At 38.9% G+C, this 21,836-nt stretch overlaps 3 protein-coding genes across 8 annotated transcripts in view; 2 read left to right on the top strand and 1 right to left on the bottom strand.

Moving 5' to 3' along the window:
* Positions 1-2,922: 2,922 nt before the first annotated feature.
* The window catches only part of LOC124333585 (solute carrier family 13 member 5-like), a 34,096-nt gene continuing 15,182 nt past the window's right edge, over positions 2,923-21,836 (bottom strand). Inside the window, exons 1-18 of one of the 5 annotated variants that reach the window (XM_046788978.1) lie at positions 8,623-8,930; positions 8,389-8,525; positions 6,478-6,627; positions 6,298-6,413; positions 6,163-6,235; positions 6,015-6,056; positions 5,731-5,909; positions 5,403-5,525; positions 4,830-4,976; positions 4,484-4,606; positions 4,207-4,395; positions 4,037-4,131; positions 3,856-3,942; positions 3,661-3,802; positions 3,518-3,569; positions 3,383-3,438; positions 3,231-3,312; positions 2,923-3,159 (exon numbers count right to left, since the gene is read on the bottom strand). In XM_046788978.1, the coding sequence (XP_046644934.1) occupies positions 2,992-3,159; positions 3,231-3,312; positions 3,383-3,438; positions 3,518-3,569; positions 3,661-3,802; positions 3,856-3,942; positions 4,037-4,131; positions 4,207-4,395; positions 4,484-4,606; positions 4,830-4,976; positions 5,403-5,525; positions 5,731-5,909; positions 6,015-6,056; positions 6,163-6,235; positions 6,298-6,413; positions 6,478-6,627; positions 8,389-8,505 (1,941 nt within the window). In that variant the 5' untranslated portion in view covers positions 8,506-8,525; positions 8,623-8,930 and the 3' untranslated portion in view covers positions 2,923-2,991. Of the gene's footprint in view, positions 3,160-3,230; positions 3,313-3,382; positions 3,439-3,517; positions 3,570-3,660; positions 3,803-3,855; positions 3,943-4,036; positions 4,132-4,206; positions 4,396-4,483; positions 4,607-4,829; positions 4,977-5,402; positions 5,526-5,730; positions 5,910-6,014; positions 6,057-6,162; positions 6,236-6,297; positions 6,414-6,477; positions 6,628-8,388; positions 8,526-8,622; positions 8,931-12,533; positions 12,623-21,836 lie in introns of those variants that run through there. The other 4 variants (XM_046788979.1, XM_046788981.1, XM_046788980.1 and 1 more) reach the window with 4 other exon arrangements.
* On the top strand, positions 12,703-15,944 carry LOC124333913 (scoloptoxin SSD14-like). 2 transcript variants are annotated; one of them, XM_046789007.1, is made up of 10 exons: positions 12,703-12,828; positions 13,284-13,481; positions 13,657-13,877; positions 13,953-14,145; positions 14,219-14,416; positions 14,493-14,742; positions 14,836-15,026; positions 15,095-15,338; positions 15,411-15,524; positions 15,600-15,944. In XM_046789007.1, the coding sequence occupies exons 1-10, from the start codon at positions 12,818-12,820 to the stop codon at positions 15,762-15,764; spliced, it is 1,785 nt and encodes a 594-aa protein (XP_046644963.1). In that variant the 5' UTR covers positions 12,703-12,817; the 3' UTR covers positions 15,765-15,944. The 2 variants fall into 2 exon arrangements, with proteins under 2 accessions (XP_046644963.1, XP_046644962.1); XM_046789006.1 differs by lacking the exon at positions 12,703-12,828 and adding an exon at positions 12,856-13,152.
* LOC124334022 (glutathione hydrolase 1 proenzyme-like) lies at positions 17,366-20,361 on the top strand. The gene is made up of 10 exons (XM_046789015.1): positions 17,366-17,556; positions 17,613-17,810; positions 17,985-18,205; positions 18,277-18,469; positions 18,532-18,729; positions 18,821-19,070; positions 19,172-19,362; positions 19,616-19,859; positions 19,946-20,059; positions 20,124-20,361. Exons 1-10 carry the CDS (start codon positions 17,546-17,548, stop codon positions 20,280-20,282), a joined length of 1,779 nt encoding a protein of 592 aa, XP_046644971.1. The 5' UTR covers positions 17,366-17,545; the 3' UTR covers positions 20,283-20,361.

The raw sequence follows: 21,836 nt of genomic DNA, 5'->3' as shown, positions 1-21,836 counted from the left end.
ACAATGCAACCTGTCACATGTAATGAGTTATCTCTTGGCTCTGATTTTTTTTTCCTCCAAAGCGAATGCAAACTAGCTCTTATAAGTTATTCAGAGATATTTTGTTTTTTATTGTAGAATAGGGTATTGTACACAGATTCACAATGATAATTACCTTTAAAAGTAGGAAAGGTATCCAGCCTGAATTGAAAATTTTTAAGGCTAAATTTTTTAGGAGCTTTTTTGGTTTTTCTCTAAAGAGAATGCAACATTTCATTTATAAAGAGTTATCTTGTGTTTTTATTGTAGAAAAGAGTATTCCACACTGATTCACAATCATAATTACTTATCAGTGATAGGAAAAGTATCCAGCCTGATTTGAAATTTTTTTGGCTACACTTTTTTGCAGCATTTTCCCTTTTTCTTCAACGCGAATGCAACCTATGTTTTATAAACAGTTATTTTGTGGTTTTATTGTAGAATAGGGTATCATACACTGATTCCCAATGATAATTACCTTTATAAGTTATAGGATGGTATCCAGCCTGATTTCAAAATGTTTTATGCTCACTTTTGAGTGTTGAAGTATCTAGGTATTTCTAATGCAAAGTTTGAATAAGCTCCTCCCATTTAAAAACGATTTTTGATGGGCGGTGCTTAATTTCTGATGAATTTGTAGACGACGCTCACCAAAATCACCCTTTTCGTACTGCCTACGGCTTCCTAAAACCCTCTTTTGCCCTTAGGGTCTAAAGGCGAAATATTAGGAAATATATTAAAAACAAAACATTAAGAGCATAGCAATCCAAATGAGCTTTGTTTCTATCTCTGCCAGCTATCGTTTGAGCACAAAAATTTGAATTCGGCCATATCTTTCATTTTTGGTTTTGAGTTTGAAATAATGAGAAAGTAGCAACAAAAAAAGATCAAAGAAGAATTTAAACGAAATCCAAAGTTTGGTCAAAATCGAGAATTTTCTTGGACCTAACCTAGTTCAGGAAAAAACTCGATTTATTTGGACGTTTCACGTTTTCCTATATTTTCTACCGACACATGAAATCGACCCAAAATTCGACGAGGATCACGAATATCTTATTATTTTTTTAGTTAAATTAACACTGACTATATTTTTGACGGGGGTTGGTAACTCCCAGAATCTTCGTACACCCTGGTCCGCCGTGGCCAGAATCTCCCTATCTCTCCTCTCATAGAATCTTATAGAATCTTTCAGAATCTCTAGAATCCCGAATCTTCGTAGGGGAGACTGGAGTAAAACGGGACGGTTTTCGTTTGCCCCCTATATCTCCCCAACTTATCATTTAATTTCTTTAATTTTTTTTTTTTATGTATTCCCTATTGTAATGTACCCCCCATATTTTTTGTATAACTTTATAATAAACCATTTCCCCATAAAAGACCTTTAAAGTTTACTCAGATTTATGGGAGGAGCCTATTTTTGGGGGTAAGTGAGGACACTGGGGTGGGTGGTGAGGGACGTCCTCCGGTTTCGCCTTAAAATTCATTAATAAAATTGAAAAAAATTGAAAAAGTGTTCCACTGCATAGACTCTTTGAGTTTATAAATGTTTCAATTTGATTATTTTGTTAATGAACCTTTTCTCTTATATAAAAAAAATTCTTTATGGAGCAGTAGGATATCCTGCGTTGCCAGGTCAGGAAATCAAGCCTCTTTAAAATGTTGTACGCTGATTGGCCCGTAACTGTCCCAAAATAGTCAAAAACAGCTGTCCCGATTTCCCGGTTTAGACACTTTTTTTAAAGTCAATACTGCCTAAACTAATTGATCTAAAATTTTAATTTTTTTTCCTAACGATCAAGAAATGATTCATCTTCATTTCCATATTAAATTTACATGCCATTAGTGTTTATTTGGTTCTATAAACATAAAATGGCGGAAACAAAAATAACTAAAAAAAAAATGTTTTTTTAGTTTTGTCAATAACTCATACAGTTATTGACAAAACTCAACCAAATTTCATGCCAAAGTAGAATATACGTATTGAAATAACATACTAAAATTTTTCTTAATTTAATTAATTTCTACTATTTTCCCCCCCTACTGTCCCTTTTGACCCGGTGTCCCGGTATACTCCAGTCTCCCCTACACCCAAGTTGTGAGTTGCCAACCCCTCGATGTTTGATGATTTCCCTATATTTTCTACCGTCACATTGAAATCGATGAAATCGTACTGGAGACCTATCCTGGCTATAGAGTTGGCTAACGTCCGAAGTTGCCAGTTCGCTGAAATTGTGAAAAATCGATTTGACACGTAAACGTAACAGTTCTTGCATGGCGGCTTATGGAGTTTCACCCGTTTTAGTTTTAGTTTCTAATTTTCTCATTGAAATAACCATCAGTTGCTATTCTTAATTAGATAACTACATTCCTTAGTTATCAGGTAATCTTTTAAGATTTATTTCCCCTCGATAGTCATTATAGTTAATTTATTATGAATTTTTAAGTAAAAGGCATTTGGTTTTCAAGGACAATATCCTGCCCCGAGGAAAGAGAACCCCGCGCCACCCCTTTGATCCCTCTTAGTTTCTTCCTTCGTCTCTTCTTTCTATTCTTCCCTGGGGGCAGGAAATGGCGATATTTTTTCGTAAACACGGTAGGGATGGTAACAAAAAAATTAATAATAAATAAACTACAATGACTATCGAGGGGAAATAAGTCTTAAAAGATTACGTGATAACTAAGGAATGTAGTTATCTAATTAAGAATAGCAACTGAAGGTTATTTCAATGAGAAAATTAGAAACTAAAACTAAAACGGGTGAAACTCCATAAGCCGCCATGCAAGAACTGTTACTTTTACGTGTCAAATCGATTTTTCACAATTTCAGCGAACTGGCAACTTCGGACGTTAGCCATCTCTATAATGAAAACGAAAAAGTATAAATAAAACGTATTTGAAAATGAATTAGTTTTCACTGTTGTTTATTCATCAAATTGTATCTCCTCTCCTATCACGAAATCGTGAGTGAATTCACTAAATAGTGCAGTTTAAAAAAAACGATTGCATTGTTTCATTTGTAACATTTGGGACTGCCCAATCTGGGAGGGAACCATCAAATTGGAAAATTAGACCACCGAAACTCACCATCATCAGACAAATAACAACGACGCACATTATATTCATGAAAAACCCGGCTTTGACCTTAAGAAAAAAATATTTATAGCACGGGTACAATCAATGTGTGAAGCAAAATAATGTTGTTACGTTATTACCATATCGACTGTATTCATTCTTCCGGCAGCAAATACTATTGCGTTTGGAGGAGTGGCAACTGGAAGCATAAATGCGTAAGAACTAAAAAAAAATGCCAAGCAAAATTAATGCGTGATTAACAAAGAAACACAAAATTTTATCTGTTGCTTACCAAGTGACCGTAGCCGGTAACATCAGGTAAAGTGGGTTGACCTTTACAGTTACAGCCTATTTTAATCATTATAAATTTTATTATTTGTAGTACAATTTCCGCTATGTTAGAGAATTCGAATAATTTGCAACATACCATTTCAGAAAGGATCGGCAAGAGAATGTTGGCAGTGGCTGTGTTTGAAGCCCTTTATTAATAGAAATGAATCTGTTATTCTCACAAGCAAAAGAAACAAAAACTTCAAATGGTTTTGTTAATAAAAATTAAGTGTTTTGTACACTTCAGTAATGGTGGCTGTCATTATGCAAATGATCAACATGACGACAAACGGGGGTAAGGAACTTAATCCACCCAATTGATCCACAAGCCATTTGGACAGTCCAGAAATCTTAGACGCGTCAGATAAAGCGAAGCCACCTCCTTTAAACACAAATTAGATCATTGAAAAAAGAAGAAAAAAAGAAATTTTTCACCTAAAAGGAGAACAATTCCCCAAGGTAGATTGTCCTGTACATATTTCCATTCTAAAAGAGCAGGACTTGGTTTATGGACCCCATTCTCTGGAGAGACAAATTCAAATAGAATTATATTAAATGCCAATATTCACTTATACGAACTAGTATGTTTATCAGAAATTTGAACTGCGTACAACACCTTTATCCACATTACCGGACCAAAACTGTGGCTTCGCTGGAATAATGAAGAGAAACATGACAATTGCCATAACTGCCGTCGCATCGTCTATTTCTCTGTAAGAATTATTAAAAATACATCAGAAATCTTTAATCTGATCTTATATTCTAGATTATATAATTTATAATTACACTTCAACGGGCAAGTAATTGGACCACCCATGAATGAACTGTGGGTCCCGGAAAAACCACAGAAGAACGCACAATATGAATAGAATCAGTGTCGCCAATTCATGGAAAGTCATTGGTCCCATTTCTTCGTATTTTTTCCGAATTAATTTCTGAATGACTGCCGTTTTACTGTTTTCGTCCGTCGTTTCTCTAGATAAATGCCAAAAAATCTATGAACCTAGGCTTAAAAAAATCATAACTTTTAAAAGATTATATATTTACTCTAGCTTATTATTACCTTCTGAATCCAAGAAATATATACTGGAGCCAAATCCACGCAAGAAAAGTGTTGATAAGCATTCCTGGAACATTGAAACCCATCCACGAAGCAAAGTTTAATCCTGGAGCTGATCCGTACAATCTATTTATTTAATTAATTTAATGGATTATTTGTAGCAGTCATAAAATTTTCTTTTATTAGTGTATTTCTATGTTTTAAGGTTTAAGTAAAAGCAGAAACAGAAGCATGCAGGCTCAAACATTGAAAACCAAATATATCACCTCGAACATTAGTATATAAAGTCAGGTTATATTACTGTATATATTAGCCTATATTGACACCGATTGACACTAAATCAACTCACTCATTTAAAAGTCCTTTGAGTGCTAACTGTGGACTTGATCCTATGAGAGAACCAGTGCCTCCAATATTCGAAGCATACGCAATTGACATAAGAAAACATGTTCGAAGTTTTCGCTGGTACACAGGATCATTCACGCTACTAGATGATCTAAACGACACATAGTATGAAAAAAGCAACTAAAGTTAAAAACGATCGATTTTCACTTAACATTACTTTATTATGTCCCCTGCTCAAAACGCAACAAGCGTATTAAAAACCAACAAGGAAAACTTGCTATAATAGATTGCGTTCTGTATGTTAATAAACGACATTCGAACCACTAAACTAGTTATTTGCATTTGTTCATTTGTTGTTATTTGATAAGTTACCTGGACAACAAAAAGCGTGGCACAACTTATAGTTAAGACAAAATTTGAAAAACCTTACACATTGATAAGCTACAAATATTCTTCTACTTTTCAAATATAAGAAAAATGGAAGATATACAGTTATAGGCCTAATGTAAAAATCAAATAATTAAGCGAAACTAAGGCAATCTACATTTAATTATTTTTAACTTGCAGAATTTCTTACTCTTTATAGACTCCCTTTAAAACAAGGTTGGTTCCACTTCCGATCAATGTGCCCGTTCCCCCAATATTCGCCGAATAGGCAACAGAGAGAAGGCAACATTTTCTCATACGAGAAAACTTATCACTTTTCGTGGCAATTATGGATAGAAAACAAAATTAGTACTATTGTCTAGCAATTTCCATTGAAACATTTAACTGGCTGTATGAATGCCTAAATGCAGTAACGAATAAGTATACAATAAACTGTTAAAATTGATTACATTTTAAGTTTATGCTAAGATTATACTAAGTTATTTACGCTCAGAATAATTCGAAAAAATAAAGCATACCGCTGAATTTCAGTGACTGCCAGCTGCTGACAACTGTTACCAACATAAGTCACGGAATCGTCAGTAGAACAAGTAACTGAATTCAGATCCACATCGATCGTTTTATCGCCTGAGCTAGCCTCCGAAGATCCATTCGGGACCATGTGTACGTCTCTCTCCATTTCTTCATCGTCATTGTTCTATATCATAAAGTATTGTGGCAATTACGTCTCGTTTAAACAAAATAAATTAGAATTAAACTGTTAAAAATAAAATAAATAAATAAAATTTCGTGTGAAATAAACCTTATAAAGTTCTTCGACGACAGCTTCAACGATCGGAACCATCTAGTGTATGTCGTCACGGAAAATTTAATCATGTAAACTTAAAATTATTAGTTTTGCAAGTAGTTTTGTCAAAGTTTTACAAACTGCAAATAATTGATATTATTACCATAGCAGTAGTAGCAGTATTTGAAATCCACATAGATAAAAACATAGTTGTAAACATGAAACCTAGCATGAGTCTGACCATGCAAAAAAAAAAATTATTACAAATTGTTACATGACATCAAAATTACCGACACACCTTCGAGGGCTAGCACCCACCAATAACATGTTTTTTAGTGCGATTCTCTTGTGTAAGTTACAGTGTTCGATAGTCAGAGCCACCATTAACCCTCCTATGAACATCATGTTTGTTTCCTACAATGCATATTAAATTAAAGTGAACTAAAATGATCGTTTGCATTTTTTTTTGGGTGCTTACTTTCATGTATGCTGTGCAAACTTTCCCAGTATCCATTATACCTAGTAAAGGAAAGAGAACAACTGGGAGTAAACTAGTGATTGCCAATGGTAAGGCTTCAACCATCCAGTAAATGGCCATTATGATGATTACGTAGGCTGCTCTTCCCTCCTAAAAAAAACAAGAATCATCTGTAGGCTAATAGAGCACCACAGACATTGAACTGGTTTGTGTTAATTTTGCACAAAAAAATTCCGGGGATATGGAAAAGGTATTGAAAAAATTTCAAAGAATTATGATCTCAGGCAATTCCTTTAGAATCTAATTTAGGGCATTTTGCTAATTTTTCCTAACCCCTTTAGATTTCCCATTAAAAATATTAAAGGCTATTGTTGGATTTAATGTCGGATACTGTGGGCCTCAAACATTTACTATCCAAAAGGGTGTTTTTAATTTTTGTATAATTCCTTTGAGTTAATTCCGCATGTCAAACTTTAAGTCTGGGTTTCAACGTGAAATATCTATCGAATTTTTTGTTATTCTGTTTTAGCGGTTTTAGCGGATTTTTCAAAAGAAGAGCAAAACCCAATCAATTAAAATTTATATATACATAGTATTCGTATATATATATTGGCGATGGATTGCGAAAAACTAGTGAGGATATCCGCCCGGATTGCATCATACTTTAAGACGACTTAAGATGGAAAACGTATTCCAACTTCGTTCAAGCTGACTTCAAGGCCAAGGACGAAACAATTTTTCTCCTCCATTAAAAGAAATGCCGCGAGCTTCCAGGTGGGTTCTATGTTATTTTAAGAATAGAAAGAACTGAAACGACATTCACAATCTCATACACAGCTCTTTTCGACGCTTTTCGATCGATTCAATCGATTATGAAATCCTCATGTATGAGTGATTCATGTTTAGTTTAATCCAACTATTTTTGATAATTTCACGGCATCCTAATTATGACCGCTTATTGAGGTTTTTCTTTACAATATACTTTTATAGATGCAAAAATGTGAACTTATTTTAATTTTTGGCAGGTAGGCCTATATATTTTATAAAAATATTTTTAACAACCAATATTTCGAATTTTTTCTTATTCTTATGTGAAAAAATTAATCTGTCATGTAAAAGATTGCTTGAAACATTAATGTTATAAAACTGCAATAAACTTAAATTAACACCTCGCGTTATTTATTAAAAATTATTTGAGTTATTATGAGAAAAGAGGTAGGATTGGCAAATACAACATCAGTTTCTCCACGGAAACATACGCATCTCGTGAACACGCGGTTTTTTGTTTGAAAAAAAAAGTGAATGTCTAGTTAGTATGGAAACTGACTAACATAACATTAGACAAAAAATGAAAGAAAACAAATCAAATTGCCTTTGTATAGGCTATATCCTATAACGCAAAAGTTTGCGGTAATACCAGTTATTTAGGCTATAATATAGTACTTGTACATATTCATCATCAGTTATTGAATTAAAATGAATACACATTCTGTCTTTCAATGAATCTAAATAAAATTGAGTGTGTTGGTGCACGCTGGACAAGAGACTTATCTGCATTAAGATGCGAGAATAAACCAAAAGTTGTTTATCGTGCTTTTGAATCTATTTTTTTTTGTGGCACAATTTCGACGGAGTATTGAGTATTGACCATTGAATTCATATTTCAATTATACAGCGAAAGAAATAGGACAATGAATTTCTTTTCGAATTATATGTGTTCGTGATATAGAAAAGATATTGCTGTGCATGCGGACTCCCGCGTAGGTTAAGGTTAAGGCGTTTAACCGCCGTATCTATATTTAAATGAGATCAACTATCTAGCCTACTGTCTATGTTTGTTTCTAAACATTTCTATTCTATACGTGACAATTAAAACAAGCAGACATTTCGGCAATAAAAATATTAACTTACCTTGCCTCCATTTATCGGTAACGGTAAAAGGATCAATGGTACAAGGACTAAAACAAACGTCTTCCAGTATGAAGTGATGCGAAGCTTTCGCATTGTTTCAATGAATTCCATGGCCATCTCTCCTTTTATTCGAACAGCTGAAGAAGGAAAGCATTTAATAGTCTTACTATATACGTAGCATAACTTGTGTTACTGAAAGAATTCCCTCGGGCTAACAGTTTCAATATAGTATACCTGTTGTGTCTGGCAGCGAGAAATGGCAAAAATCACTGATCTAGCGAATAGGAGATTCACCTACGACCGGCGTCGAAGACTTCTCAACCTCAACTGGCACGAAATCTGACTGGAGTCCCAGTCAGAGTCTACGATATTGGTTACTTTCAAGCAGATTTTTTATTTTATTTTCTGTTTATGTTTAAGGAACCGTTGGTGACTTTGTGAGACTCATCGCTTTTTTATACACTGAGCAAATATAATAGCTGTTTGACTACGTTGACTGTCGTTTGTCGATATAAAAGTAGGTCGAGTGTTTGAACCACGTAGGCCTACTTGCTTTACTTATCTTCACATTGCAAATTCCTAAAAGGAAGTATTACATAATAGATGGTTTACCGTAAATTAAAGGTGTTTGAAATTTAGGATTTAAAAAATTCTCCCATCAGTTGACTTTCACGAATATTATTACTTTTTTTATCAGGCCTACGTATAAAACTTCCTTAACTTCCGCAAGTTTATTTTCATTTCCATAATTGATTTTCGGAGTTGTTGATCAAACGGAGGTGGAGCGTAAGTAGGCTAAATTTTGGAATTTTGATACTGGCTAATTTCACGCATTTTCAAGTGTATATTCTACAACTGATTTCTGTGTGGGTCGGATGATGAAAGAATATCAAAAAGAAAATGCAAACATACATTTTAATCAAAGATAACAGTTGCCATATTAATGTATAGTTTTAGCGATAGCTTATTTATTGAACAGTTGATAAGGGGAATTAAATAATGTTGGTAAAGAAAATTTTCTGCATATGAAAAAGGCAGAGAAAATGAAGTGGCGCTACTCCTCGCCCGAGGAAGTTCGGGGGAAAAAAGAATCCCAAAAACTACTCTGGTCGTTTGGTCGGGGAATCACCATTTCCCTATCCATGTGGGATCAGCTGAACGACTGTTCGAGACGGAATAGGTATTGAATAATACACCATATATGCAGAAGATTGTTTTTTTGGCATCAGACTCTTCGAGAACCACAGTATTCGAATAAACAAAATAAATTTAAATAATGTTATTGTCGTCATAAGTTCTTAGCTTGCAACGACATCCCTCGGGATCGCTCGAAATTACTTTGCGGTTCCGATTGTTACTGTAGGCAGCGTACGTACGCCGCAAGGTACCCGAAGGGAATGCTAAGGGTATTCTAGTTGGTATAGTAGTATTGGTATAGTTTTACAAAGACAGAGCTATAGAATAGTTATAGAATAATAAAAATATTCTGTTATAAAGGTAGGCCTATTATTAAGATGGATTAATAACATTTAAAAAAAATTTATGCCCTTAGTTTCCGGAAGATTGTAATAAGCAAAAATCGAGAAAGAGATTAAAAGAATATTTCCGCATGTTTCTATCCAAACATTAAATAAAAATTAAATTCCAAAAAAACCTTATATGATATGGCGCGGCGTAAGGGTAAGGCGTGACTTTGGTGCGGCGGAGGCTTCGCCCCGCCACCCCACGTCACACCGGATCTTGTTAAAATTAAATTTAAGTAACTACCTATCAGCACTTCTGTTGCTGGAGATTGATAGCGTTCGGTGATAACATACAGTGACTTCTATTCTATCATACAATAGTAGTCGATTGTCACGTTACGTTTATATCCCTGTCACATGTCTCTGTATTATCGTCTGCTATAACAGCTATTGAAATTCTGTCAAAAAGTAACCAGAACTCCGTTTGATCAAATGCCTGAATCGATTGCAGCCAAATTTTCAGAATAGATGTAAAAAATTGTAAGCTACCGATTACTGCCATTGAAATGCAATAAAATTGTTGATTACAATCAATAATTGCCAAAAACTAGTGCATCCATCTATGTAGTGTTACGAGAACTGAGGGTGCCCATGTAAACCATACTGCAAACGAAACTTTGACCAGTAACCCTTCGGGTAATTACTTGGTTTCATGTACTCGTTGTGTGTCTTCGGTCGCCTTCGGTACCTACTAATCTCGCTACTATAATATATCTACCGCAACGCCGTTCTATCGAAAATAAAAATATAGCTAAAACCGGACTAAAACACTGTAGATCTGTAGATATTGAATTATTGAATGATAGAATTGGCAGGCGATTGGCCGAGAAAAAATTCTCGAAGGGGTTTTTTTTTTTGTGTGTACACAGGAGACCGAAACACACGGCTGAAAACCTACTCGTTTTCTTAGAGATGGCTTTTGGTGAATGTGTGTGTTGACATAAACGCGCACAAACGCATTCTCGTTATATTGATAATTTATTATTGCTATAATTTTAGCTAAGAACGAAGTACGACGTGAGATGACATCTTCATAAGTCGCCCTCACACCATACACAATATTAAATTGATAAATTCGTTTATAATTATTTAATTATTTTTCTTGTTGTCCGCATATTATATTCTTCCGGAAACCTCACAGCCCAAACGGATGTCATCATATCATATAAATTACCATCGAGTACACGCGTCAACTTGCAGATGAAATTAAAAAAACAAGACAAAAAGATCGAATAGATTAGATAGCCTTGATGGCGAAAAATTCCGTCGTTGAAAGCCTTAAAATAATTAAATTTCCAGTAAGGACCTATTCTTAAATATTGGCGTGTTGATCCTGCTACAGAGGCTAGCCGCAATCACAATTGAAAAGTAACTGCGATTCGAAATTGAAATTGCAATTTTAATTGGCGATCAAATCTCATTCTAAAAAATCAAATCAATCAAATATCTTCATTATCTCAATAAAATAATTCCGTTAAAGTCGATCGAGCCGCGATCGAGGATTTTATTTGATTCTTGCTGCTTCAGTTTTCAAAATTTAGCGTCAGATGGCGGTAAAAACGGGAAAATATCTCGGACTAGGACAAATCGTAAATAAAATATTTTTCAAAGAAATGTAATAATCTACATCTTCGCTAATTGTCGATAAATTGTTGCTTCTCTTTTCTCTTTGAAAGTGCGCGATTGTTCGTATCTGTTTAGAATTTTGGTAAGTCCCAACTTACCTTTAAAAACATTCAATCTAGATATTTCACGGCCCACGATAAAAATGTATTGCGCATACACTCACGGAGTGAAAATTAACAGTATAAAAAGTAATGCGTAACTACAGCTTGAAATATTAATAGAGTTTGTTTTTAACCTTACATAGGGACCGTCATAATAATAAAACTAATATCTTTACAAGAAGACTCTGTCCGACTCACTAGCAAATGTAGCAATAGGCTAGCTAGCTAGTACTTGCTGGCCGTCGTGTTATCAACTGTAATATTTCCGACAACGGAACTTGGATTATTCAACAAGCGGAAGCGTGTCGTCGCATTGAGCTGTGAAGCTTTCATCTCAAGATTAAAGCATTCCACAATGATCTCTCAAAATATTTTCGTCAATACAAATTGCGCATTAATACAGGCTCTTAAGTCGGTCGTTTTAAACCAACGAGAAACGTTTCGGAGCATGTCTTACATAGCATTTCTAAAATTCGTTAAATAAACTTGTGAAAATCTTTTACTGCTTTTGGTAAAAATCCGATTGTCATTACCATTTGTGGTTTTGATTTCCCAATTAAAACTTGCGTCGAAAGATGAAACCTGAAATCAGAGAACATTTGAGAGGAATCATTCGCCAAACAAAACAAATGAGGTATAATTTCGCGATCAAATTTCCCCGCAGAATAAGTTGCATCGGAAAAAAATTCAGACGACATGTAGCAAAAATTTAAAATAGCATCAAAAAATTAAATAGCGCATTAAAAAGCGTCAACAATAGTTTGGTCGGAAAAAAGTGTCAGGAACAATAACAACATGACTTGCATTTAAAAAATAAAGAATCGATCTACCTCGGGGCTATTTCCTTTTTTTAATTTAAACAGTCACGGGAAATTGCCTTGAGGCATTACTTTACCGTTTGATGGTGTTCCCTTTGTTCCCCAATCCCCATTCAGCAGTTTCCAGCACACATGCGAGAGAGAAAAACCAAACACAACGGTCAAAGTGTTTGGCAGTTGGCTTTACTGCTTGCCGGAGAGCGGATTGCTGCGTTGTCACAGCCTGCGGGTCGTCGCCCCCCCCCCCCCCAACAAAAACTGCTGAACTTGTTATTGCAATTCGACTCCTTCTTTTTTCTTCTTCGCCATCTCTCCTGATAGTGAGGGAATCGCTGACATCTGTGGGCTATTCTACACTACTATGACGAAACAGTAGGAAACCACTTGTTTGTTATAATACCTTGTCAGTTGTCACGTTTAGAACTATACCGTTTGGTGTTGTGCTCTAGCAGAAAACCCAGCAGCTGTTTACACACAGCTGTGGTTAAATTTCTCAAAAGTTTGGTTGATTCGAAACAGGAAACCACTTCCAGTTGAATTATTTTTATCGTTTTGTGACTGTTAACGAACGTGTTTTAATATCGTATATATACAACAAGCCTTCAAGCCTTCACAGAAATCACAGTGACAGGAGATGATGGCTGACAGATTTTCAAACTACTCTGTGTTCGGGTCGTCCAAAATACCATTGTACTTGTATGTTTAAAAAAATTGCCTTTAACTTCAGGTGGATTTCCACATTGGATTTCATCACGTTCTGTTGAATCAAATTTCTTTGGGTAAAACCAGACCAATTCTTTCTTTTTTTCTTATTTTATTTTAAACAGGCCGTCCAAAAAGGTGATGCTGATGGCAGCAGCCGCCGTGGGCTTTATTTGTGCGGTGGGTTTTGCGCTGGCGTTAACCTTCGTGAGTGCTGGAGTCGATCCTGACGCGCCATTCGCACCTCCGTCACCTTCTCGCCTGGGCAAATTCAAAACGGCGGCCGTCAGCGCAGATGGCACCCCCTGCTCAACTATTGGACGGTAATAACTTGTTGGTTCTAATTATAACATGCTAAAAAATAACCCGTAATTCACGCTTCTCTTCTTTCAAGCGTACTGCTGATCGACTAAAAGAATTTAGTGATTGGAGTTGTCATCTTACATTTTTTGTTTTCAAAGTTTAATTAACAATTTAACGATTTATTAAAATTTACAGTGACGTCTTGGCGGATGGAGGAAATGCCGTAGATGCCGCAATTGCCACGGTCTTTTGCATCGGTGCAGTCAATCCCCAGAGCGCCGGAATCGGCGGAGGATTTCACATGACTCTCTACGATCCCGTAACCCGACAAGCCCGAAGTCTTGATGCTCGAGAAGTGGCGCCCATTGCTGCTACCGAAGACATGTTCAAAGGGAACTCTACCATCTCTCAAAGAGGTAAAGCAATTCCATCCAACTACGAGATAATCGATAAATATTGTTCATCAATAATTATTGTTAATTTTTGCAAAGGCGGATTGGCCGTTGCGGTACCGGGTGAACTGGCCGGATATTGGGCAGCTCATCAAGAGTACGGCAAATTACCTTGGTCCCGTTTGGTCCTGCCGACGGCTGAAATGGTCGAGAAAGGAGTTCCAGTCAACAGCCACCAGGCAAACTCGTTACAAGTGGAAAAGAAAATTGTTCTGGCCGAGCCTTCCCTCCGGTAATTCCATTTGCTCCTCACCTATCGAAAAATTGAGAAGATACCAACTTGAATCAACCTTTTCGTCGATTAGGATCTTTGTGAACGAGAAGACGGGCAAAGTGAAACAAGAAGGCGACATAGTCAAGAATCCAGCCCTTGCACAGACTTTGAGAACGATCGCCCGTGATGGCGTTGGAGTCTTATACAATGGAACTCTAGGCGACAGGTTGGTGGAAGACATTCAGCGAAAAGGTGGAATTATTACTAAACAAGATCTGATGCAATATCGGTAAGGCAATAGTGTACTTAATTCACCCAACAACAAAAAAGACAAGAAGCTCTAAAAAGTGATTTTGTTTTGTTAGCCCCGACTGGAAGGATCCCATCAAAGTGGAGTTGCACAACAATATGACATTGTACTCTATGCCGCCGCCGGGATCAGGAGTTTTGACCGCCTTCATTCTCAACATTCTCGACGGTCATCTTATCGGGCAAAAGACGGGGAAGCAATCCCGTGATCCCACGAATTACCACCGGATTGCGGAGGCCTTCAAACACGCCTACGCCCAGCGCACCAAACTGGCTGATCCTCGTTTCGTTCCCGAAGTGAATGAGGTCAGAACCCAAAGCCGAACCAACCAAAAAGTTCACTAAAATATTGAGCTAATTAACGAAATATACACTTGTTTTATCTTCTTTGTCAACTAGTTGACCAAAAATCTGTCGTCGGAAGCTCTGGCCGCCAAAACCTACGCTAAAATCAATGACTTGCTGACTTCCAACGACCCGGCATTCTACGGAGCGGTTACCTACAATCCAGACGATCAAGGCACTTCTCACATTTCTGTCCTGGACGGTAACGGAATGGCCGTCGCCATCACTTCAACGGTGAATTTAAGGTACGATAACGAACTTGTTAACTCTAATGAATGAATATACAAACTTTTACTACTGTCACATCGCCCAGGTTTGGCGCTGGGTGGATTTCGGAGCAGACGGGGATCCTGATGAATGACGAAATGGACGACTTCTCCTCGCCCAACGTGACCAATTACTTTGGAGTACCACCCAGTCCGGCCAACTTCATAGTACCGGGCAAGCGGCCCTTGTCGTCCATGACACCCACCATCATCGTCAATTCGCTGACCGGTAAAGTTCGCTCCGTAATAGGAGCTGCTGGCGGCACTAAAATCACCACGGCAACCGCCTACGTAATTATCATGAATAAAATGATTTTTTATTTCGTCCAATTGTTTTAACTGTTTTTTTTCTTTGCTAATTAGGCCATTATTCGAAACCTATGGTTCGATGAAACAATCAAAGAGGCCATCGACAGTCCGAGGATGCACCACCAACTGTTTCCAATGAATTTCCAGTACGAAAACGGATTCCCAATGGTAAATTTTTCATTGCAAAATAATTGTAATTGTAATTAATTCTCAAAAATCATCTGCCCATTTGGCAAAATTCAGGACATTGTCAGGAATATGACGGCGAGGGGACACAATGTAACTGGCGGGGAGTACGCTGGCGGAGCTGTCATTTGCGGAATCACGGTGGAGGCGGACGGATTCATTTACGCCAATTCCGATTGGAGGAAGAGCGGAGACGTGGACGGCCTCGACCCAGTCAATTGATCAAAGAATGCCAATTTATTAGTTTCAATGCCAACGGAGTGTGTGTGTATAGATTATGCCAATGTTGTCGACCTGCCATTTTCCTGTTTGTTTTCCAATGTGACCAATGTGAAAGTATTTTTTCAAATTAAAAATGTCGACATTTGCCGAGCGAACCTCAATGAAATGGAGTGAAAGTTATCGACTGATCTTTTTTTTTAACTATTATATTTCAAGCTCCAATCGTTTGAGCGTGTGTTTACTCTGGCCGGCCAACAAGCAACGGCCACCATGTTTTATAGCCTCAACCGATGAGCAGAGTCCGATTTTAATGGTTTCTGCAAATCCATTGCCGAGCGAGCTACTAGACTATATGGGCCGATAGTTCAATAACAAACACGCCGTCAGAAAAGGATGACAAATGATCACCTTACCGTCGCTATAGTCAACATTACACGGCGGATTAGAGCCCGGCAAAGTTCTAAATAAGTCTGGCCCAAAAGGGCCGAAACCCCGAAATATTTCAGCTCCTCTACCAGCAGTAGTTCGACTATAGCTCCTTACACAACACTGGCAATCATTAATAAGCCGTAAGCCTGTCTATAAACTTGTCGTCAGTGTTCGCAGACTACAAGACAGTGGATCGGAGTATCCGGAAGACGGAAAAATAAGTGTGTGTACACTGTAATATTCCATAGGCGTTTCTTATTTGGAGGTCCAAACTTGGTATGAGAGTGGGCCGGGCTTCCAGCTCGACTATATCTACACAGGATACGCGGCGGATCGTTACAATGGGGAAGAGCCGGCCCTGGTTAGGGAGGGGGGATGGGCGTCCATCGTTAGAATCAAAGTGGTCTCCGGTTGAACGAATTTAGCGACCTACAAGAGGGTCATTGTTTGGCGGGGGGTAAGGAGGTCGCTCACGCGAAAAGATGCCATTACCGCGCATGATATCACACTCGACCGTTGTAAACAATGCAGCGGAATTATGGAACCCGACGGCATACGTAACGCTGGATGTAGTACAGCGGATTTACAAGATTTTTCCTTCTCTCTCTATCTCTCTCTTTCTTGTGAGAGAAAAAAAAAAGAAAGAAATCATTTCGAAATCCAAAATTGGACGAATTTGTTTTTTAAAAAAGGCCATTGTTGAATTATACGAGACTGTCGGACGTTAGACGTTAGACACAATATGAGCGATTCCGGAGAACAATGAAAGACAAATTTCTGATCCGTCTCTGGACATTTAAATCCCTCCCTTGTGTTAGACAGCTCGCAACAATGGGGCCGGATGGAACAATACAAATTATAAGAGGGGTCCTGAATCAATCAACAGTCATCGAATTGAATGGCAGAAGCACCCAGAAATATCTCCGTCGATATTCTCAAGGGTCATCCTGACTTATTCAAAAATTAAAAGTCCATACGTCATGTCTCGCCCTTCAAACCTGACGGGCGGAATAATAAAAAAAAAAAAAAAAAAAACGTGTTACCATTCGTCAGCGTGAAAATTTGGGCGAAAATTCGAGAAATATGTCAGCAGTACGACCTCTAATACTTCCTGATTCCTGAGTTGATATGATTGGTTGTATAAATATATATCTCGAGTAGATTGTCACTCGACTCTTTATCACGCAGGTTCACGCCACTTTTAGTACACGGCCCTTGCTGTCCAGAGATAGAAAGATTAGTCTGTTTTTGAGTGCTGGACCAGACACTTAAATATTCACGTTTCCACCAATTTCATTCCATAAAGATCAAGGAATTTCAATCGAGGATTGCAGTGCAAACATTTCCTAAAAATGGCCTCCAGGTTGGTGAAATTCTATCAAGTTCATTTTTATTATTTATCATTATAAACTGTTTCAGGAAATCCAAAAAAGTCATGAAAATAACGGCTGGCACGTTAACGGTCCTCTGTATTTTGGGCCTGACACTCGGCTTGGTCCTTTATGGCTTTGTCAACGAGCCCGAAATGCCTTTCGGGCCTCCATCGTCCTCTAGACTGGGCAAATATCAAACAGCGGCCGTGAGTTCCGACGGCGTTCCCTGCTCCGATATCGGCAGGTAAACAACCATTTTTATTTTCTTAATCAGCCGAGTTGGCCAAGCGATCAACACGATAACAAAAGTCAAAAGATTAAAAATAAAAAGAGCCTGATGAATGGATCAAGAGTCTAACAGTCCAAACATTAGATTGCGTCATCAATGTCCCATTTGAAAAAAACAACAAAATTCTAGGGACGTTTTGATTGAGGGTGGCAATGCCGTCGACGCCGCCATCGCCGCAATGTTTTGCACCGGAACGGTCCATCCGCACACTTCCGGCATTGGAGGAGGTGTCTTCATGACCATCTACGATCCCGAAACTAAAACGGGCTACACTCTCGACTCCCGAGAAGTAGCGCCTCTTGCGGCGACGGAAAACATGTTCAACGGCAACAGTTCCCTCTCGCAAAAAGGTCAAATCTTCCTCATCTGAATTCATCATCTGAATTTTGAAGATGTTTTTACTGACGGAATTAAAATACAGGTGGACTAGCTGTCGCCGTACCGGGCGAATTGGACGGTTTCTGGAAAGCCCACCAACGATTTGGCCTTTTGAAATGGTCCCGACTGATCATGCCGTCCGTCCTGTTGGCCGAAAGAGGAATAACCGTCAGTCGCCACTTGGCCAACGCAGTGAAAGACAAATCGGCTGAAATCAAAGCCGAGCCTTCCATGTGGTAACCAAAGAAAAAAAGAGTTTCGATGTCACAAAGTGACAAAATTCAAAACTTTGAATCAGGTACTTCCTGAATGGAGAAACGGGCGAAGTGTTGGCGGAAGGTGAAACCTTGAAGAGGCCGGCCTATGCCAAAACCCTTCGAGACGTCGCCCAGTACGGCGTGGAAGCGTTTTACAACGGGACGATTGGAGACAAGACAGTCGAGGATATCCGGAAGAGGGGCGGAATCATTACCAAACAGGATTTAAGCCAATACAGGCACGTACATTAATCTCAACTCAAATCGATATTTCTCGAAAGTAAAATCGGCGCTAACGAGGATTTTGGCGATTCAATTTTATTTCGACAGTGCCGAATGGATGGAACCCGTCAAAGTGGAACTCAAAGACAACCTTGTGATGTACTCGATGCCTCCACCGGGCTCCGGAGTCCTGGCCGTCTACATTCTAAACACTTTAGACATTTTCGCTCAAGAGAGTCAAGCCAGAACATCCGACACGGAGCCGCTGACATACCACAGGATGGCCGAGGCCTTCAAACACGCCTACGCCCAGCGGGCCAAACTTGCCGATCCTCGATTCGAACCCGAAGTTACCGAGGTAAATAAGTTCGCCCGTTTAGAGAGAGAGATAATTAGCTTATTAAAAAAAAAAATCATCGGCAAATTGGGATTTTTTTTCTTTTCTCCAAATAATTTTAGTTGGCAAAGAATTTGACATCAGAGGAATGGGCTAAGGACACCCGGGCCAAGATCAATGACTCGTTCACATCTAACGATCCGGCCTTCTACGGAGCCGTGACGTACACTCCGGACGATAAGGGAACATCACACACGTCCGTTTTGGATGGCAACGGGATGGCCGTCTCGGCAACGACAACCGTCAATCTCTAGTCAGCATAACTACTACTAATATCAATCCATATACATATTCATCCTTCCATTCCATCCCACGTGATTTCGATCCCCTTTTATTTGTGTGCGCTTCACTTTATCCGCCATCCCCATCCGTCCATCCGTCCGTCTAATGAGAGAATCAAGTAGTTAGCTAAGAACTCTAAATACTCGCCCACAACTAGACTCACGTAATATAAAAAAAAGTTGTTTTGTGTGATATCGAATTTTCGCGGGGTGCTGGGGAGCCAGTTTTGGCGCCGGATTCACGTCGGAGCAGACGGGCATCATCCTGAACGACTGTATGGACGATTTCTCGTCGCCCAACGTGACCAACGCCTTTGGAGTGCCGCCCAGTCCGGCCAACTTCATCAAACCGGGCAAGCGGCCATTGTCTTCGATGACGCCCACCATCGTCGTCAATGCGACGACCAACAGAGTCCGTTCGGTCGTTGGCGCCTCCGGTGGCACTAAAATCACCACTTGCGTCGTTTACGTAAGCCCATCCAGCCCTTACTTCTATCGATAACGGCCTGACCGAAAAATTCAACGATACTCTTTGATTGTTTCAAATGTTTTAAGACTATCATCCAAAATCTGTGGTTCGGCAAGTCCATCAAAGAGGCCATCGACAGACCGAAAATTCACCACCAACTGTTTCCGATGACGTTTCAATACGAAACCGGATTCCCAAAGGTTCGAAAAATTCCGAATAGAATGATCTCAGTAGTTTAATAATAAATCGGGATAATTGAATCAGGATATCACCGACGAGATGGTGATGAAAAATCACGTCCTGGACGAGTACCAGGGCCTGACTGCCGTTCACGGCATTACGTTGGAATTGGACGGCTATATTTACGCCAACGCCGATTACCGCAAAGGCAGCGAAGTTGCCGGAATCGATCCAGTCGATTAGATAAATCCATTTGACACGTCGGAATGTAATAATAAAATAAAATAAAAAAACAATTGAATATATTCTACTTTTGAACGTCGTTTTCAGAGTGTTTTCAACCTCATTAAAAAGTGATTCAATTTGGAAAACCCTCTTTTCCCGTCATTTCAAAGAAACGATAAGCGTTTCGAATAATCAATTGAGCAAAGAAGTTTCACGAGCAATCGATAAAAACCCAAAATGAGCAAAAAAGGAAAACCATCAAAAGTTCAAAAGTCTTGAACACATTTTGGGAAAAAGGGAACTCGAGTCGAGTGTAGGGTCGGAACAAAATGACCCGGCAGTTGCGAGGATATTTGCGTCAACTAATAACGCGGTGGCAGTACTTCTAACTGCTATACTGCACCAGCAGCGCACGGTATATAAATAGCAAACGACAGAGAGCGAAAACTTAGTCCTCAATAAGATATGGGAAGGTCCTATATACTTGTGACTAATGGTTCTTGTAGAGGTTTTCGTTGTTGGCGCAGCTTTAAAAAAAAAGGAAAAAAAAATGCCTGGACAAAAAAAAAATCTCCCTGGGATGGTGGTGGTTGGTTTCTCAGTGATTGGAGCGAGAGGCACGCGCTACTGAACCTCCCGACCCCGCGCTTTTTTTTCCATTAGGGAGTGACTTACGAGTTGTCGGAATGGGGGAGAAGATCCACTTGTGAAATTTTGACGAGGCCCCCCCCCCCCTTCTCTCTCTGCCTGCTCCTACATGTACCTCTCTCCCTTCCCATGCCCGTCTGACGTGGATGTATAGTTTCTGTCGGGACTGGTGTCTCCTATCTGCCCGGCGTTCATCCTTTTCAGTCTCTTCTGACGCTCAACTATTACAAACGAGTCTCTAGCTAGCTGCTATACTCCTTCCTCTTACAGACGAGAAATAAGCGAATCAAACTTTAGACCGACGCTGTGTGCGTGCGCTATAACATCATCACTCATTCATGTAGTCATGTAGTGGGAGAGGCTCTACAATCAACCGATCCCAACGTCTAATCAATGCCATTTCTTTTACAAGCGCCGGACTTGGGTTTTTCAAAGGGAAAACGGACAGCATTATACACAATCGGTAGAACATATCACTTAAAGTCTTAAAGTCTCTCCAGTTGATATTATTTGTTTGTTTGTTTTTCAAGTAGGTACGCGCACAACAAAAAAGGCCTGTAACTACAATTTTGCGATAATAAGCAAATACAAAATAATTTCTTTTGGTTTTTTTGGTTTCAAATAAAAATTGATGGCGGCCCCGTGGTTTTCCCCTTTGAGTCTCCTCGACGTCGTCGTCGTTGTGTGTGTGTCGCTTGGCTCCCGCGTTCTTGTGTAACGAAGCCAATTCCGACCTTTCCGCCAGGCAAGTCTCATCTTTGTGAGAAGAGTTTCTTCACTCTCGAGTGGCTCCACCACCACCACTCTGCCTTCTCTCTCTACTCTTCAGCCGACTTCCTCTTCCTATGAAGGTCTTTGCGAAAAAAATAAATAATAAAACCAACAAAAAAGAAAAATCCAGGGGTCCCTGGATATTCCTCCTCC

Source organism: Daphnia pulicaria, chromosome 1 (genome assembly GCF_021234035.1).
Source record: "Daphnia pulicaria isolate SC F1-1A chromosome 1, SC_F0-13Bv2, whole genome shotgun sequence".
Lineage (NCBI taxonomy): Eukaryota > Metazoa > Arthropoda > Branchiopoda > Diplostraca > Daphniidae > Daphnia > Daphnia pulicaria.
The sequence above is the reverse complement of the archived record's forward strand: the minus strand, read 5'-3'. Positions and strand labels throughout refer to the sequence as shown.